Raw genomic sequence first — 19,758 nt, 5'->3', positions numbered from 1 at the left:
GCCTTACCTAGCACAATTTCTTGGCAGTGGGTTGCTGACTAGTGGGGTAGCATGAGGAAGACAGGATTCAGACATTTTTCACCTTTTGAGACAGGTTAGTGAGCATGTTGTTAGGCAGACAGAAAGGTCTATGGTGGAATAAACAAAAGACAGCCATATCCTGAAATTCTAGGTTCTGAAGTAGCCCTGAGGTTAATAAGTCATCTCATAAATTCCTTTTGGCCAAACGGAGCAGATCTGATACATAGGAATGGGTTATTTCGTTAATCCCTTCAAGGTGGGCAAACCAGGACAAACCTGATAGATGAATTCTATTAGAAGGGGCCAGTCCCCTTCACCAAACAAGCAAGGGAAGGTATAAAAGTAAGAACTTTTGCCTCAGTCACAGGGCATCACATTTGGAAACCCCTCCCGCTTGGGAGTTGTAACCCTTTACTTTTAATAAACTATCCTCTTTTACAACTCTGCCTCTCCTTGGTCCCTGCTTCCATTCTTCGGTTTCACAAGACACGATCCCGGCACTCATTCACAAAGAAAATATTCTACATCACTTTGAACTGTGTTAATAAACAACCTGGTTTCACATCGAGGGTGTCGGGCTGGCTCCAGAGTCCTCTGCAGGGCCCTTGACTTGCCTCTCTTGGGTCAATAGTAACCCCACACAGAAAGCCTCTCCTACACTCCTTCCTCTTCTCCTTCCCATGTCCAAGTACCAAATCCTGATCTTGTTATTCTGTAACTATGGGTTCTGTCCCCTTCTCGTTCCCCTAAGTTCAGCCTTAGCTAAAGCCTTATTCTCCCTTCCCGGCTGCTGCAGCTGCTTCAGCCCTCATTGCCCCAAGGGCTGTCAAATCCACTTTCTATCAGCTGTTCCTGATCTCTGGGCTCCTAGCATCCTACCCCATAACATCTGTGTTTCTCAGAGGATGCACTGGGCTCCACGTGGATTATGGCCCTGCCTGTCCCCCAACTCTGAATTCATCTGAGCAGACCCACGTACCTGCCTGTCTCCAAAAGGCACCAAGCAGTTCCACCCTCTGGCAAATTCACCCAATCAGGATGTCACTTCCTCCAAGAGGCCTTCCCTTATGCCCCTTCACCCCCAAGACTGATCTACATGCCCCTTTATGCTCCCTTAGCTATCTGTGCTAGTGCTGTCATCTGTTTTTGTATGTGGCCTCCGCAGCTGTGTGCACACTTTGGGAGGGGGCTGTGTCATAATCATCTTTGTAGTCCCGGCCCAGGCCCAACAGGGATGTGTCCTAAATCTGGAAAACTCCCTGCAAAGGAGCTGGTCGCCCACCCTCCGTGTGTCTTTAACACCGGGCAGGGTGATCTGGACCCAGACATGATGACTAAGGAACCGCCACAACAGGGGCAGTTACGTCCTGCCCACTCAGGCCTCAAGGCCCATGTGAGTAAGGGCAGGAATCCCACAGCCAACTGGATGCGACGCTCAGGAGACTGGGCCGGCGCATGCGCGTGGTCGTCATGACAACGCGGCCACTCGGCCGTAGCGTCAGAAGAGCATGTGGCGCAGCCGGGAGGGTGCCGCTCCAGCCAAGTCCTCAGCTCCCCCTCGCATCCCCACTCCGAGCCCTAGGCCGGCCTGGGTCCTAGCGAACCGTAGGGGTAAGAAAGGGTGACCTTCAGTGCTCGCCGGGCCTGGAAAAAACGCGCAAGGGGTGCCAGAGCCCGAGCTGCTGCGGGGTCTCACCAGCCGTTTCCTCCGAGTAGGCTGGGGGTCCGAGGCAGCGTGGCGGGAGGATGTCCTGTGAACCCCAGCAGTGGCCGGGACTTTGGGGTACCCCCCAAACGCAGGCAGAAAGAGAGCCCCAGGGCCCCACGAGGGATTCCCCTCCCTTAGGGTGGTAGATTGTCCTGAAGGAAGATGTGTCTGTCGCTTTGCTCTTACGGTCCGGTCTCTCGGAAGGATGACCGGGTGCTCTTCGCGGGCCCCCTTTTGTGGAGAGAGCAGGGCCCAGGTGGGCAAGAGGGTCTTGAGACCATTCTGACTTTGCACCTCTAGGCCACCTCCGTTTTAAATATTTCTGCACCCATGAATTATCAATAGCAGAGGAAACAGCCTGCACGCCCCTCTTCCCCCCACAGTTTACATTTTGGATGCTTGTTTTTTTTTTTTTTTTTATTAGTTTCAGGTACACAAGACAAAATAATACTTAGACGTTTATCATTTATATCCCTCACACTGTATGAACCCGCCTCCCCACATCCACTATCCCTCTGACATCGAGGATGCTTGTTTTAAAGTGTGTGCTTGTAGAAATGTAACTGTGCTAGAAGCCTTACGTCTGCCTCACTGCACCCGTGAGATGGGCTTTGTTATTCTCTGACTTTAGCATAAAGAGGAAATTTAAGCTCTGAAAATTGAAGTAACATGTTCAAAGTTACATAGGCACCCAAGTCTGACTTACTTTTGACCCTTGGATTTCCCAGTACTTGGCTGTTCCAGCATAGGAGGGCATAGGGAACCTCCCAATGAGCCCTGTCTCTAGAAATTATAAAACATGCTGCTAGGTGAAAAACTGTTTGGAATTCAAGGCTTAGGCGTGGAGGAAAAATGAAATTTGGGTTAGATTCTTGACATTTACCTGCATAGCTGGTTTTTCCTAGTTTTTGCTGTACAATTTGAAGACTGATTTATTATTTTACTTCTAAAGTATAGGAAATAAATTATTGGTGCCATAAAATCCTGAAACAATACATAGGTGAATTTTAAAAGGATAGCAGAAATATATAGTAGACTTTTAAACACTTGAAAGCCATGGCCAGGTAAATAAATATTCTTGTAATTGAAGATTCCTTCATTCCCAAAAATGTAAGTTGTGAGTCTGATACATTTCTTCACATCCTGGGTGTGGTACACCCAGCTGAGGGCAGGCACTGAACCTCAGAACTTCAGGGCAATCCTCTTCAATTTTTAATACCAAAGAAGGTAGTATCCAGAAGGGAGGAAAGAAGCCCAACTCCAACAAGTAAACTTGCTTTGTTTCCTGTCTGAGATGCTGAAGTAGCATTTTCTAGATTGCCTTCCATTTGAACCCTGGTCACATACTTGTATGTCTGGCAAATAGAGCATTTTTATCCTCCCTCCCCTCCAGGCTCAACAATTTGAAGAATCTTTGTTCCTGAGTTTTTTAAATGTCTTGAGAAGTGTTGTAGATAGGAATCTCTTTGACTTTGTTTAATTCAGCACTTCTCAAACTTATTTGACAATAAAACCCATTGTATTTAGAACATCTCTGATCATCTTGTTGAAGATGCAGATCGCAGTTGGGGAAATATTGTGCTAAGATATTATTTAAATACATGAAAATTTACTAAAATAAGTGAAGGATTTCTTATGTACATACATCCACGAGACAGAAATTATACTGACATTAAAATTTTTCAGAGAATATCTAATAACTAGGAAAAACTGCTCATGATATGTTAACTGAAAACAAAAAGGATACAGAGCTATACTTAAATATTCCAATTTTCTTTAAAAATACATATAAAAGAAAAACAATAAGGAAATATCCTCGGACCTCAACTCTGATGGTTCCTTGGTAGTGGGATTGCTTATGAATGTTTATTTGATTTTTGATACTGAAATTTGCCAGTTGTCTGGAATAAGTGTGGGTTATTTACTATTTTTTAAGCTTATTTTAAAAAACTAAGAAAAATTTATTTGCTGTCATTTTTAGTATAAATATTACTCACCTTAAATATTATTTTGCAAATTTGTTTAGCAAACTCTGGTTCATATAGTGCAGAATCCACTCAGCAAAGGACGTCTTTGAGATGTAGAGACTTAGAGAAGCTGGCTCCTAAAAATACCAGCCTAGTTGGGTAGTGAGATGTCTGAGCACAGATTTTTAAAGACACATACACAAAAGGTAGGACAAAACAAAGATAGTGGGAGGCAGCTTCCACCCCAGCAGGCCTGGGCATTGAAAAAAGATGCTTTTAAAGTAATATCCCAACAGTAAAACCATAAAGAGAGCTGCAGGTTGTAACAGAGGAAGGAGATCTCAACTCCTGCTTTCTTTCTGTCTTCTATGTTAAGGACTGAAAGGAAAAATCACCTATAGAAAGAGAAACTAGAAGGCAGGGTAGGTGAAGGGCGTCTGTGAACCAGGCCTCAGCTTAGTGTTAGAAAGAACCAATAGAACTGTATTCAAAGATGCCATCAGCCTACATGGTGCAAGTGTATTCAAGATGCCAAAGGAACTTAGTGATTTTTCAGCTTCCTTTTGAATTTAGATTCTCTGATAAAACTGTTATTATTTGAAGCCATCATAGAAAACTTGAGTCACCTTAATCCAATGTGGCAGAGTGGAAAGAAGCTTTGCAGTCAGTTTGTTTCTGTACTGTACCCTTATTAACTGCATAAGTTTGGACAAAATATTTAATTTCTCTGATATTTTCCTCAGCTGCCAGGCCTGTTACATATGGAGGTTAGTTCTTTTATGTCTCTTCCAAGTTAGTGTTTGTCACCCTCTGTGGGTGCTTCCATGGCTCTAGTTCTCCAAACAACATTTTTATTCTCTCCCATTCCTTCCGTTTATCTTTCTCCTCTTTGTTCTTAATTGTCTCCTTTTCTTCCCCACCCCCAACTCTATACACATACACACATTTATATCTTTGAAAGATGTGTAATTGAGGGAGGGGGGAAGTTCCTGGGGTAATTTATGTATGATGAAGGATAATGGTAATGCATTTATTTTTCAAAAGCTCCAGAACCTATTGGCAGTCTCCAGGAACATTATAATAATCTATGTAAGGAAAAGTCCAAGAAAATGAATCCTTTTATATTGCATATACTCCAAGAAGTGGATGAAGAAATTGAACAGGGGTAAGGAAGACAAATACTTGGTTATATCAGTAATGTTCACTGATGTTCATCTGTGTGAAAATCCGGGAACACTGAGTGATTTCAAAGCCATTTGCAGATGCTTAGTAAAATGGACATACCTTTTGATTCCGAGAAGTAGATGACTGACACTTGTTAGTAGGTCTTAGAGGTAGTGGAGTACACTGGGAAGGGCGTTAGACCCGCAGCCTTCAAACTGAACTCTGGATTTCTCCTTAACTCCTCCTATGAGCTGGGTTTATACAAATCACTGAAATCTTCAGTGTCATTATCTATCAAGTGGGGATACTTTTTGTGTGTGAGAGAGAAATTAGATAATATAGTATATGTTAAAGTGTTTTGCAAAATTTGCGATATACGTATTTAGTAGTTTAAAGTTACTCGATGTAACTGTATTGTGGTGCATGCTAACCGTGATGTTACTATTTACACATGAAGAAAAAAATACTTTTATTTCTTTACTTGGTTTCTTGTTCGTATTTTAACAGATTGGAAGGAATCACATTAAACGTTGCTGGTAACAATCAATTAATACCAATGGAAAGAGTAACGGGGGATGATTTTTGGATTCTTTCCAAAGTTTTGGAGAAGAATCCCTATATTAAGGGTATGTCTCCTTAAAAATCATTACTCCCGCTTTCATTTTCCTGATTTTAAGTATTCATTATAAGGAATATCAGCTTCTCCATCTGTGTTCTTCAGGTTTGGATGTTAGATATAACGTCCTACATGATGTTGGCGCATACTACGCTGCAAAACTGCTTCAGGTATTATTTTACTACAAAATGTTTTAGGTCATTTCATTTTTTTCCTCCCAGGAGCCAGTTAAGAGCCAGTCCATTCTTTGGAATGTGCAGGGTTTGAGTATACTAAGCCTAAGTTCACACTTTATTGCAGAGACACCCAAGCTGAAATGCTGCATTATAATTGCATTTTTTACGAAATAAAGTACACCAATCAGAGAAGGTGTACTTAAAGAAAAGGCCTTGTTTCAACCTCAGAAGATCAACAAATATGTGTTTGTATTTTCAGTTAAAATGTTGAACGCAGCATATGTCATTTTTCTTTTGAGTCCTCCCGTGCATTTGGCTTTTAATTTCCTGACTACTTGTCCAAATCTCTCCTACTAAAAGTGCTTCGAATGAGCTTAAAATGATCCTAAAATTCTCATATTCATGAAATGGTGCACAATGCAAGGGCGGAGTGAAGATAAAAAAATGAAGTAACCATGTTATTCTCAGCAAACAAGTAAAAATGCTGCAAAAATCATCATCAAAATGTTCTTAGTTCTGTTTACAGTGAAACCAACTAGTCTAATGGCGCACAGACAAAACACTAGTTTTGCAGAATGTCAAGGGTCCTGACTCTATGCTATATTTATACTTAAAATACTATACTGAAAATCCATTTGTGCATTTGGTCTCGGTGGAGCTGGTAACTAGAACTCCCGACGTATCTTTTGCAAACTTGTACATACTATGATTAAATACATAAAGCACAGCCATACTTTGAATCATTGGTCAAAACTAAACATAGTCTTTTTCTTTCATATAGATTGCAATTATATTTATTTTTAAATGGGAATAGTGATGTTTTTCCTTAATGGTAGTTTCTTTTGCTAAATTTGCAGATTTTCTGGTTTACAAAGATTTTTTTTTGGCGATAAATACTTAAATAAAGCAGTTCATATATTATTTATTGATTTCTAATACATATGTAATAGTTTCTTTTCTCTTCTTATAGAAACAATACAATCTCATTTACTTAAACCTTATGTTTAATGATATTGGGCCTGAAGGTGGAGACTTGATTGCGAAAGCACTATATGTAAGTAGTTATATACCTCAAACTAACATTGCATTTGGGAATTTTAACTTCTGATAGCTTGAAACCAACAGAATCAAATGTTAATGTGAACTTACTTTAATATTGTAGGAATGTATATTTTTATTACACTTCAATTTATTAAACTGGACATTACATGAGCACTTTTGAACTCCTTTTTAAAATGGTTTTGTTAAGACATAATTCACATATACAAAATTTAGCCTTTTAAATTCACCACTCGCAAAAATAAATAAATAAATGAATGAATTCACCCCTCGCAGCTTTTAGAACATTTTCATCCACGAGAGAAGTCATGTGCCCAATAGCAATCCCTCTCCATGCTTCTCTCCTTCACTCCTTCATTCCCCAGCCGCTAATCTACTTTTCATCTATGAATTTGCCTATTCTGGACATTTCATATAAGTGGAATCATACAAAATGTGGCCTTTGTGATTGGCTTAATGCTTCCAAGGTTTATCCTTTTTGTCGCCATTGTAGGGGTATAGCACATTTTGTTCATCCATCGTTAGTGGACATTTGGGTTTCCACTTTTTGTCTCTAATGAGCAATGCTACTATGAATATGTGCACACAAATGTGTGCACATTTTTTATTTTCTTGGGCATATACCTAAGAGAGGAATTGCTAGATCATTTGGTAACTATTTAATATATATATTTTTTATTAGTTTCAGGTATACAAAACAATGTAATAGTTACACATTTATACACTCCTCACAAAGTGATAATCTCCCCAATCTGCTACCCCTCTGACATTGTATGTAGCTGTTACAATTCCATTGACTATATTCCCTATGCTGTACTCCACATCCCATGAATGAATACACACACACACACACACATACACACACACACACACACACACACATATGTATTTAATTATAGTTGACATTCAATATTTTTCAACGTCAGCTTCAGGTTTATAGCACAGTGGACAGTGATCAGGCATCTACAGAGTCTATGATGTGATCCCCCTAATAAGTACAGTGCCCGTCTGGCACCTTACATAATCTTTACAACATTATTGACTATATTCCCCATACTGTATTTCATATCCCTGTGACTATATTGTGACTAATAATTTGTACTTTCTAATCCCTTTACCTTCTCCCCCATCCCCACCCCCCTCCCATCTAGCAGCCATCAATTTATTTTTTCCCTATATCTCTGAGTCTATTTCTGTTAAGTTTGTTTATTCTGTTCTTTAGATTCTACATATCAGTGAGATCATACAGTATTTGTCTTTCTCTGTCTGACTTATTTCACTTAGCATAATGTTCTCTAGATCCATCCAGTCATTGCAAATGGTAAGATTTCATTCTTCTTTATGGCTGCATAATACTCCATTGTATAAATGTACCACAGTTTCTTTATCCAGTCATCAATCGATGAGCATTTCGTTTGTTTCCATGTCTTGGTTATTGTGAATAGTGCTGCAATAAAAATAGGGGTGCATATATTTTTTTGAATTAGTGTTTTGGATTTCTTTGGATAAATACCCAGGAGTGGAATTGCTGGATCATAAGGTAGTTCCATTTTCAATTTTTTGAGGAACCTCCATACTGATTTCCATAGTGGCTGCACCAATCTGCAATCCCACCAACAGTGCATGAGGGTTCCCTTTCCTCCACATCCACACTAGCACTTGTTGATTTATTGATGACAGCCATTCTGATTGGAGTGAAGTGCTTGTTGTGGTTTTTATTTGCATTTCTCTAATGATTGGTGATGTTGAACATTTTTTCATATGTCTTTTTGTCATCTGTATGAGAAATGTCTCTTCGTGTCCTCTGCCCATTTTTTAATTGGGTTGTGTTTTTGGTGTTGAGTTGTATGAGTTTTTTTTATAAATTTTGGATATTAACCCTTTATCAGATGTATCATTGGCAAATATCTTCTCCCATTCAGTAGGCTGCCTTTTTGTTTTATTGATTGTTTCCTTTGGTGTGAAGGAAATCATCAGTATTTTTTCTTTTGCTTCCCTTGCCTTAGCATAATGTTCTCAGGGGATATATCAGGTAATGTCTGCAATTTACTTCCTGTATTTTCTTCTAGGAGTTTTATGGTTTCGGGTGTTACATTTAAGTCTTCAGTCCATTTTGAATTTATTCTTGTATATGGTGTAAGAAGGTGGTCCAGCTTCATTTTTTTGCATGTGTCTGTCCAGTTTTCCCAGCACCATTTATTAAATAGAGTGTCTTTACCCAATGTAAAATTTTGCTTCCTGTGTCATTGAGTAAATGACCATATAGGCATGGCTTTCTTCTATTTAATATTTTGAGGAGCTGCTAAACTATTTTCCAAAGTGGCTGTCCCTTTTTACCAACAATCTATGAATGTTTCGATTTCTCCACATCCTCACCAGCATGTTATCTTTTTTATTTTTAGCCATCCTAGTGGGTATGAAGAGGTTTTGTAGTTTTGATTTGCATTTCGCTAATAAATAGTGATATTGAGCATCTTTCCATGTGCTTTTTAGTCATTTATGTATCTTTGAGAAATGTCTATGCAAATGCTTTTCCCATTTTTACATTGGATTTGTCCTTTTGAGTTGTAAGAGTTCTTTATATATTCTGGATACAAGTATGTATTTTGCAAATATTTGCTCTCATTCTGTAGATTGCCTTTTCATTTCTTAATGGTGTCCTTTGAAGTACAAATTTTTATTTTTATTTTTTTAATTTTGATAAAGTTCAGGGTTTTTTGTTGTTGTTTGTGCTTTTGGTGTTATATCTAAGAATGCTTTGCCTATTCCAGTCACAAAGAGTTACACTTAAAGTTCCTTCTAACAGTTTCATAGTTTTAGCTTTTTCATTTAGTTCTTTGATCCATTTTTAGTTAATTTTTGTATAAGGTTTGAGCTAGGAGCCTAACTTCATTCTTTTGCCTGCGGATATATCCAGTTGTCCCAATGCCACTTACTAAGACTATTCTTCTTCCATTGAATTTTCTTGACACCCTTGATGAACATCAATTGATTATAAATGTGAGAGTTTATGTCTGGGCTCTCCATCCTGTTCTGTTAATCTATATGCCTGTCTCCCTGCCAGTCTCACACTGATTACTATAGTTCTGTAATTAGTTTTTCAAGATCATGTTGGCTCTTCTGGTTCTCTTGAATTTCCATATGAATTTTAAGATCATTTTATCAATTTCTGCAAGAAAAGAAGCTGATATTTTGAGGGGAATTGCTTTAAATCTTTAGATCAATTTGGAGAATATTGCCACCTTAATGATACTGTCCTCTGATCCATGAACATGGGATGTGTTTCCATTTATTTAGCTCTTTAATTTCTTTCATTGATGCTTTGTAGTTTTCAGTGTGCAATTCTTGCCCTTCTTTTGTTAAATTTATTCCTAATAGTTTATTCTTTTTGATAGTATTGTAAATGGAATTTTCTTAATTTCATTTTTGGATTGTTCATTACTACTGTATAGAAGAAATACAGTTGTTTTTACTCATATATATTGATCTTGTGTCCTGCTGAACTCGTTTATTAGTTCTAACAGCTTTTGTTTTCCTTAGTGGATTCCTTAGGATTTTCCACATGTAAGATCATGTCATATACAAACAGAGATAGTTTTACTTCTTTTCCAATCTAGATGCTGTTTTTCGTCTGTTTATTTTTCTTGCCTAATTGCCCTGTCTAGAACCACCAGTACAATGTTAAATAGAAGAGTTAAAGGGACATCCTTGCCTTCTTTCTGCTTTTAGAGGAGTTTGAATTAGTTTTAAAGATAATTATTTGCACTTACATGCCCTAATATTTATTCATTAGGACAATAAAATGTCTGTAATTTTCTTTGTGGAAGATTTATTCAAAGAGTGGAATAAGAGAAGGCGTTAAACTGCAAATGTCTCAGAAATATCTCCTTAAAAGTAATATAAAGGGAATAGGAAGTAACTGCTGAATTGGGTACAGGGTCTCCTTTGTGGGTGATGAAAATGTTTTGGAACCAGCTGGAGGTAATGGCTGCACAACATTGTGAATATGCTAAAAGCCAGTGAATTGTACACTTTAAAATGGTTAATTCTGTGTTATATGAATTTCATCTCAATAAAAAAACAGTGGTATAATTTTCTTAGAAGAGAAATTTATAGATTTCTCCAATGAAAGGAAATGTTATTAAAAATCTGCTTCATTGACTGTTCATTGTTTGGGCATGTTTCCTGGACATTCTTTCCACTAAACTATTAAACTAGATTTTTATCTATTTTGGGAAATTGAATGTTACCTTTGAGGAATATATCTTAGCTCCATGAAAAATTGATGAGTCTGCAAATAGTAATATAGTCGCCTAACTACTGTAATCTAAAGAGAATTCTGTGGATGAAAAATTTAGCCAATTTATGATTCTTTTCCTTTTCAGAAGAATGTAACTCTGAAACACCTAAGAATGACTGGAAACAAGATTGAAAATGAAGGAGGAATGTCTTTTGCTGCAATGCTACAAATTAATTCATCCTTAGAGAAGTTAGACCTGGGTGACTGTGATCTGGTGAGTAAATTGGTTATGAGAAAATCACCCAGATAGTGGATCATTCTCCCCAGAAACTATTACAGAGAATTGTTAGAGTCCAGCTAAATGACAGCCTTATGAATGATTTAGCTTGCCTCAAATGTCTAATATCAGAGGAAAAGTTTTTTTTTTAAACCTAGGCATAATAATGGTGACTGTTAATAAAATCAGATTATAGTAAATAATACTATAGACTATCCAACATAATAAAAATCTTTCTAAATGTCCATCCATAATGCTTCTTAACCTGTATGGGATTTTAAAAGGAAAAAGATTGTGTTCATTTTAATTAAACAAATACTACTTCATTAGTATAATATACATTTTGTTACTTTTGAAAACATTTTGGAGTAGTTATTGTAGCATACAAACCTAAAATTATGATGCTAAAGCTGCTCTGGGCTTTCATCTGGCCTGATAATGAGAAGTGTGTGTTTTTTGCATGTCTTTAAATTCCAGGCTTCAATTTCTCCAGCATGCTTTCAAACCTTGAGGCCAGTTGGGAACCTGTTGTATAGATTAATGCAAAATCAATGGGACATGCAAACAATAGGATGGACCAGGAGGCTCTTTGGGGTCATAGGTCCTGAAGCTTAAAATAGTAGTAGTTGGTGGCTGCAGGTTAGCTCAGTGGGATAGAGCTTGGTGCTCTTAACAACAAGGTTGCAGGTTCGATCCCCACATGGACCACTGTGAGCTGTGCCCTCCACAACTAGATTGAAACAACTACTTGACTTGGAGCTGATGGGTCCTGGAAAAACACACTTAAAATAAATAAGTTAAAAAATAAGATAGTAGTAGATGCATCCATGATGGTCTGGGAAAGCATTGATTCAATATGTATCGTCTATACATACCAGTCACAATCCTGGATTCTAGGGATATAGATTCTAGGGATACAGGAGTGCATCGGATGTGGTCTCTGCCCTTACAGAGCTTATATTTAGTTGGGAAAATGGTCAATAAACAAATAAAGTGCACAGAAGATGGCCAAGTACTCTGATAATGGGGAGAAGATAATTTGCATGATAGGATGGTTGCCTAAGACCTGAGGAAGTAATACCTAGGAATCATGAAGGATGAGAAAAAACTACATTGGAGAGGGTCCATGGCAGAACATTCTAGGCAAGGGGTCCAGGTACAGACTCTAAGACAGTGCTTCTCCAAGTGTGGTATGGATACCGTTACTGATACAGATTGACATGATTTTAATACTCCTGTAGTTGCTTTGTTTACTTCAAGAGATTGTGGTTTTCCATTTATGGTAGTGATACAGAGTTTTAAAATAAAGTGAGAAAGTAAATTGATTTAATGGAAAAGTATTAGGTAAATAGTAAAACTGATATTCAGATAGGCAAAAATCATGAGGGAGGGACATGAATAATATCAAGTCTGGGAGGTTTTAAGAACTGAAGAGCCAGGTGGCTGGACAGAGGAAGTTATAAAGAGTGTGTCACAGTGAAGGTGGAGAGGTTCACAGAGGCCAGATCCAGCAAGGCTGTGTGGGGTGTGGGTGTAGGTCATGGGCCAGGGGAAGAAGAGGGGATTTTGTTATAAACACAAATCATGGAAAGGCCTTAAGTTGAGGGGTGACATGATGAGATTGGTGCTTCTAAAACATCATTCTGGTTTCTTTGTGGGCAATTAGAGGGTTGCAAGAGGAAGCCCACTGACCACTTAGGAAGTTGCTGCAGTGGTTCATGTGGGCGATGAGAACTGGGGGTGGGGTGGTGACCATAGAGATGACTAATTTGAGACATCTTTTGGAGGCAGAGGCTGTGAGACTTACTGATCAACTGTATGGGAGGGTAAGTCGGAGGACTTGCGTGGTGAGAGGAGGCACAGGTTTTCTGGCGTAACAGGTGGGTGTGGTATCCATCACTGAGATGGGGGAAGGTTAGGCTCTTCCGGTGAGGTAGAGAAGGAGGTCTGTGGGAACTGTGAAAAATGTGACTAGTAACCCTTACCCGTCACACACACTTAAAGTACAAGTATGAATATAAGGATATGTGTTCTCAGTACTATAGAGCCCTAGCTGGGATCCACGTGTGTGGGTATCTGAGGTCTGCATCATATAAAACTCTGAGGGCTTAGGAGCAAACCTAGAAGCAAACACCCTAGGAAATGGATACTGAAACTTTAAGAAAAGTCCCCATGCATGCTGTAAATAGATGTTAGGGCAGGGAGACAAGAACACAGTAACAATTCATTTCTGAATTTGATCAACCTACATACAATTGAAAGAGCAGGAAATGCTTAAACTTTTTAAAAACACAATTTTGATTTATCAGATTCCAGATTACTAATCTTGAATATTTATGTAGGGAGATTAATTTATAGGATTTGCCGGTTTCCTTAATGAATTTACCTGTTTTTAGGGAATGCAAAGTGTGATAGCATTTGCTACAGTCCTAACTCAGAACCAAAAAATTAAAGGAATAAATCTGAACCGACCTATACTGTATGGTGAACAGGTATGTATTTAAAGTGATAGTAGTTAATATTACCACATGTGAATAAAACAAAGGTACTACTTAATGTTATGTCAAGATTCCCAAATGCATTGTAGTTTTAGAATTGTAAACTACTGTTTACAAAGAAAAACTTTGAAAGGAAAATTACTTCTTGATAAGAGTTTTATAACTAAATATGATTTTAGATGTTTACTTAAGCAGTAAACATGTCATTTTTTTCTCGTAAACTCAAATTCTCATTGAGTAAACCTGTGATGGGCAAAATAGTTACGACGAAAACATAAAGTTTTACAGGCTGGATAATAAACATGGTATGAACTGTTTTCTTGTGTCTGTTATATTGATGTGACTGAACCATTGTATCTTTGAAATGATTTTTACTTTTAAGGCTTCTCCTTGCTCCTTAACATTAAGTAGCTTTTCTCTTATGAGTTGTAAAAAGCTAAGGAATAAGATCTCATTTTATTGATTTAAAGAAAAACAGAGTTATCTACTATTTTAAAAAAGGTTCAAAGTACTTTATATAATCTTTAAACTATCTACCTCACTATTCCCTAGTAGTAATTGAGAATTAACCATATTTTTAAAGTAGTTTTCATATTCACAAGTGTTTTGCATGCTTTGCCCACATAGATCTCTCCCTTTGAATTATCTCTGCACTTTTCTGTATCAAAATTTTTGGAATTTTACATTATGTTAATTGTTTCATGCACATAAATCTAATCTGTTCAACAAGACACCCAGAATCCTCGAATACAATAGCCCTACTTTAAAGACCAGCAAAATGCCTGGCTCAAAGTAAGCGTTCAGTGATTGCCCCATTCATGATTCACTCACTTAATTCATACTTGAATGCAGCCCTAGACCAGACGCAATGCTGCGTGCTAGAGATGAGTCACAGAAAGCACATGGCCCTTGTCTTCAAGGAGCTGTCAGTCCACTTGGAGGGAGATCAACAAGTTTGGAGGGTGATATGCTCAGGGAGCCTTGGGGGCATGAGGAAGGGCATTGCAATCGATGCAGGGGCCGGTAAGGTTCTCAGATTGAGGATCACAGGAGATGTGAAGGCTAAAATAAACATTTTCCGGGTTAAATGAGGAAGCATGTTCAGCTATATGAAATTACACTAGAAGCACGATTCCTCTCTTCAATATGTTGAGTGGTGTCATTATTCCCAAATCCGCCTGAGAATAGTTATTAAAAGCCCAGGCTCTTTCTCAGGCCCAGGCCCTCGTTCTCAGCCGTGTGCTCTAGGCAGTCAGCTAAACTCCAGCCGGCTTTCTCTTCCTCCCCCAGGTGGCCCCCACCCTCTATCACTGAGTACCATTCTCTTCAGTAGCCGTGGACAGGAATCCTGTGTGCTTTCTCATACTTTGCTGTCCTCAGATGTGGCCCTGCACACTGATTCCATTTAAGGGTTTTACTGTTCATTATCTGGGGAGCTTGGAAACGTAACGATGCCAGATAAATTAAGTCATAAACTCCATAAGTGAATGGAGCTAAAAAATAAAAAAAAAAGTCCCTTCACTATTTGACACTAGTTCTCTCCCTTAATAAGCATGGTCCCTCTTTCAAACTTCTTGACCTAAAACTGTCATCCATGTAAAACACAAATATGTATTGAGTATGTTCTCTGTTCCAGGCGCCATGCAGAGCAATACTGGTCTCCTTTTGTGATCAGTTTGCATTTGTTAAGATCGCACACTAGTTTCCTTTTGGGTATACATTTCATTGCCAAAGCAATAATTTAAACATATCAGATACAGGATTATAGAATACTGAACTACAATAAATGCTTTTTAGTTTTCCATAGGACACTTATTTTGTGCCAGGTACTTTTTTATTTAATTCTCTGAGGGAAGTGTAATTTCACCTATTTTACAGTGAAAAATAACTGAGACTCAGATGAAATAATATGCCCAAAGTCATATAGCTAGTAAAAGGCAAAGTTAGCATTTGGACAGTTTAATTATAAAGCTCATCTACTATCTGCTATTGCTGTGTGGTTCCACTGAACTTTTATTAGTTTTTCTCAAAGTACTTGTACAGTATTTTGACATTTTACATCACTTAGGCCTTTTACAAGTGCCTGTTGCCTGTTTCTAAGACAGTAAAGATATCATTTATGGCAAAAATGATATTTTTTTAAAAGCCAGGCCAAACAAATGCAAATTGTAGACTAATCATCTTAACCGATATAATCTTTTTAAAAAGCTAATTTAAACAACTTAGCATGTTTGGAATGTACTGCTTCAAAGTTATATTTTAGAAAAAATATTTTATTTTTAGGAAGAATCCACAGTTCATCTAAGCCACATGTTAAAAGAAAATCACTGCCTTGTTGAACTACACATGAGTAAGCATGGCGTGAGAAATGGTGGTATAAAACAGTTATGTGACGCTCTGTATCTGAACAAAAGCCTGCGCTACCTTGATGTCAGCTGGTAAGTGATAATTTGGACATAAAGTAATTCAGAAGTTAAATCATAGGAATAATCTACATAAATATTCATAGTACATAGGATGTTTTGTTAGAGACTAATTCCAAAGATTAGAAAACGCAACCACTGTTGTCAACTTTTTATCCTCAGCCTTATAATTTATTTAGTTTATACTGATACTAATCTTGTATTAACTTGAATGAGCAATTTAATTATGTAAACCAGAATGGAAACAACATTTTATGGCAAATTTTCACTAACTTTTTTGGAAACTGAATGATTAAAATAAGTCTTTACTAAAATAGAAAGTACTGTTTATTACTATATAACAGTTTTAAGCATGCTAGCTCTCTGAATAAAATAATGCTACATATTTTCAAATATAACTACATATTTTTCCTTTCCCAGCAATAAAATCACTCGTGATGGAATGGTGTTTTTGGCTGATGTACTGAAAAACAATACTACCCTGGAAGTAATAGATCTTTCTTTTAACAGAATAGAAACTGCAGGAGCAAAGTGTCTCAGTGAAACTCTCACTTCACACAACAGGAGTCTCAAAGCGTTAGTATGGTTTTACATTTAACCAAAATAACAGAAAAACTTACATTTTTAGAATACTAACCTCACGCCCCTTAACTCTTAAGATTTGTGATGAAATATAAAAACTCAGTTTCTAAACTGACATAATATTAAGTTTACAGTAAACATTTCCCTTTTCTTTTTCAAAAGTAGTATCTTTTAAAAATTAGATTGATGCTAGCTGATTGCTTAGGATTAATGAGAAAATTCTTTTTCTTATATTACTTATCCTGAATTCTAATAGAAAAATCATAATCATTCAGTGTGACCGACTTAAAAATAAAAATGAATCGAAGAAAATATTAGTAGGATGGCTTTATCTTGACAAATGTATGTGTAATACACCCCCAAATATTTACTGAATATAAAATGAAAATCTATTTAAGTGTAGGTATATGACGCATGTAATTCGAAAACTGTTATGTGGATATTAGGAATTACATGGTCGATATTTTGAGTACTACATTAAATATATTTAAGAAGAACGCAAAGACTTTACACAATAAAATGTAATAAATGTTGTTGCTAACTTATGCATTTTCTCTTTGTGGAAGTATTGGTTTCCAGGGTTATTACTTTTCCTTTTTCCATAGTTTGTCCGTAGTCAGCAACAACATAGAGGGAGAAGGACTTGTTGCCCTTTCACAGTCAGTGAAAACAAATCTCACTCTCTCTAACATCTACATTTGGGGAAACAAATTGGACGAAGCTACATGTGTGGTAAGTTTTTTTCTTCACTGAACGTATTTTCTGGGATCTTCTCCATAACGTCAGACATTGTTTACAATCATTGACAAGTGCCTTAGGAATGATTAGCGCATAGTGAAACACGACAGTTTTGATAAATCTTCACATTAAGTCCTGAAAATTAGCTACTGGAAAGTTTTATGTTTGAAATAGCAAAAGATACCAAATACTATATATGATTATAAACATCACACACTGGAAGCTGTGTAAGTTGAGTGTAGAACTAATATGACAAGCTAAAGCAGAAAGCAACTAGACTTTTAAATCTTTTATTGTTTAAATTTTTGCCTTTCTCTATAATTGCAACCTTACTGACAAACAAGTATAACATGTTTGTATGACACATAGGTACCAATGATCCATAAAACATAGACAAAGAAATGTCTACAATGAAGAAATAATTAGGTAGCCAGCCAAGATAGTATCAAATACTATGGGATTGTCTCTGAGCCTAAATCTGTAGGTCAGCTTCAGGGGGTTCATGAACTCCATACAGTTGTCTGCAAAATCTGTGGTTGTTTACTCTTCTGAGAAGTGGGTCCCTGGCTATCATCAGATCTTCAAGAGCATGTACAATAGTCCTCCCCCGTCATTTAAGAACCTCTGTGGGACTTGAAAATTTTGACCTTGGGACCTTTGGTTTACAAAATTGGTAATACAGAGAATTGTTAATTCTGGGAGTCATTAAAAAAAAAAAGAAAAACATGCCTAATATATTAGAAATAAGTTTTACAAGATGATAATTTCATTGTGTGAAATTAAATGAATAAAAACCTAACCACAATACTTGGAAAATATTTAAAAAATTCAGCAATGTTATTCAGAATATTTTATTTTAGACTGCAAATTAGCACAGCTAATTTGTTTAAGCACTGTAAAATGAATATTTTCTTAATGATATAGTTTCTTTTCTTAAAAATCTTAGGCATATTCAGAGTTAATTCAAATGGGCTGTCTAAAACCAGACAATACAGATGTGGAACCATATGTGGTGGATGGACGTGTGTATCTTGCAGAAGTCTCCAATGGCCTTAAAAAGCACTATTACTGGACACCAACTTATGGAGAAGCTTGCATGCACTCAGCTAATGCAGGTTTTAATCTTGTACCAGTAGGTGAACATCTATGAAAAACAAGCTGTAAAATAATTTTTACATATTTGTTTTACTACGTTCACATAGATTAATATTTTATTGCCTATTTTTTCTTTCATAAATTAGAACAAGTTATTTTAGTCAAATGCATAATATATGAAATTTTGTATAAACTGTCCAGTATGAAAAACTGAGTAGTGTAAGTTTTTAGAAGAAATTTTACAAAACAAAGACTAAAATTTGAACCCTGGAGAAAGAAATCAAGAAACTAATTTATTTTTATAAAGAAAATATAGCCAAGTAGTAAAATAGTATACAAGGAAAGGTCATTACAGATATACTGACTGAAAGTTGTCATGAACTGGTAAAAAGGTTTCAGGTGGCAGATTCCCAGGGAATTCCAAGGGGTTTAGAGGTTGAAATTTTTATGTCTTATTTATGTATTACAGATGGGTATTGATACACTCTCACAAATACAGGCAAATACATATAAAATAGACATATACAAATAAATATAAAAGTATACTTTCCAAACAAGTCAGTGCTGCCAGGGGACTTTGTAAGATCTCTCTTTTGGAAGATGCCAGTAACACTTCAATGATTTGATGACAAATGACTGTTGCCTGCAGCCAATCGTGTTTGCAAATAAAGATTTCTAAGAGGCAATTGACACTATGACACTTCGATTATACACCTATATTCACAAATTAATGAATTCATACATACCAAGAAGAGGCTGCTTATCTGAATGACTTATTACTGCTCAAGTCAGGCCAAGTGTGAAAAATAATATGTGAACAGTTTGAAAAAGGTACTTTAAAAATTAAGCTGAGGTTCTGCAGTCTAAAATACCATCTATCTCTAAATGTTGAGAAAAGAGGTGAAATCAAGGTGATCAGCTTTATAGTTGTCAAAATACTGACCTTCACTTAAAGGATTGTGAATTCCTCGGATAGCAGCTGTATTTATTCTAAAAATTTAACATTAAAAAATACAAACATCTGCCATTGCCCATTCCTTTATCAAACAATTAAGACAAGTATCCCCTATTATTTCATTATTTTTAAAGTTTTAACAGGTCTTTCCTTATATTTAGCACCTAATACCACTTTTCCATACTCCCTGGGAAGGGGGCAGGGGGCGGGTATAAAATGGGAAAAACATTTGAATAAAT

General features: G+C 36.9%; 1 protein-coding gene across 9 annotated transcripts in view; it reads left to right on the top strand.

The window, feature by feature from the left end:
- Positions 1–19,758, top strand: part of LRRC34 (leucine rich repeat containing 34) — a 28,760-nt gene that overhangs the window by 5,331 nt on the left and 3,671 nt on the right. Inside the window, exons 1-12 of one of the 9 annotated variants that reach the window (XM_074327679.1) lie at positions 1,171–1,632; positions 4,440–4,463; positions 4,741–4,861; positions 5,368–5,486; positions 5,582–5,646; positions 6,623–6,706; positions 11,097–11,225; positions 13,625–13,720; positions 16,010–16,164; positions 16,570–16,725; positions 17,337–17,463; positions 18,416–18,601. In XM_074327679.1, the coding sequence (XP_074183780.1) occupies positions 1,530–1,632; positions 4,440–4,463; positions 4,741–4,861; positions 5,368–5,486; positions 5,582–5,646; positions 6,623–6,706; positions 11,097–11,225; positions 13,625–13,720; positions 16,010–16,164; positions 16,570–16,725; positions 17,337–17,463; positions 18,416–18,601 (1,365 nt within the window). In that variant the 5' untranslated portion in view covers positions 1,171–1,529. Of the gene's footprint in view, positions 1–1,162; positions 1,633–4,439; positions 4,464–4,740; positions 4,862–5,367; positions 5,487–5,581; positions 5,647–6,622; positions 6,707–11,096; positions 11,226–13,624; positions 13,721–16,009; positions 16,165–16,569; positions 16,726–17,336; positions 17,464–18,415; positions 19,713–19,758 lie in introns of those variants that run through there. The other 8 variants (XM_074327684.1, XM_074327697.1, XM_074327687.1 and 5 more) reach the window with 8 other exon arrangements.

The sequence above is a fragment of the Rhinolophus sinicus genome, linkage group LG01, assembly GCF_036562045.2.
Source record: "Rhinolophus sinicus isolate RSC01 linkage group LG01, ASM3656204v1, whole genome shotgun sequence".
Taxonomy (NCBI): Eukaryota; Metazoa; Chordata; class Mammalia; order Chiroptera; family Rhinolophidae; genus Rhinolophus; species Rhinolophus sinicus.
This window is presented reverse-complemented; position numbering and strand designations above follow the sequence as displayed.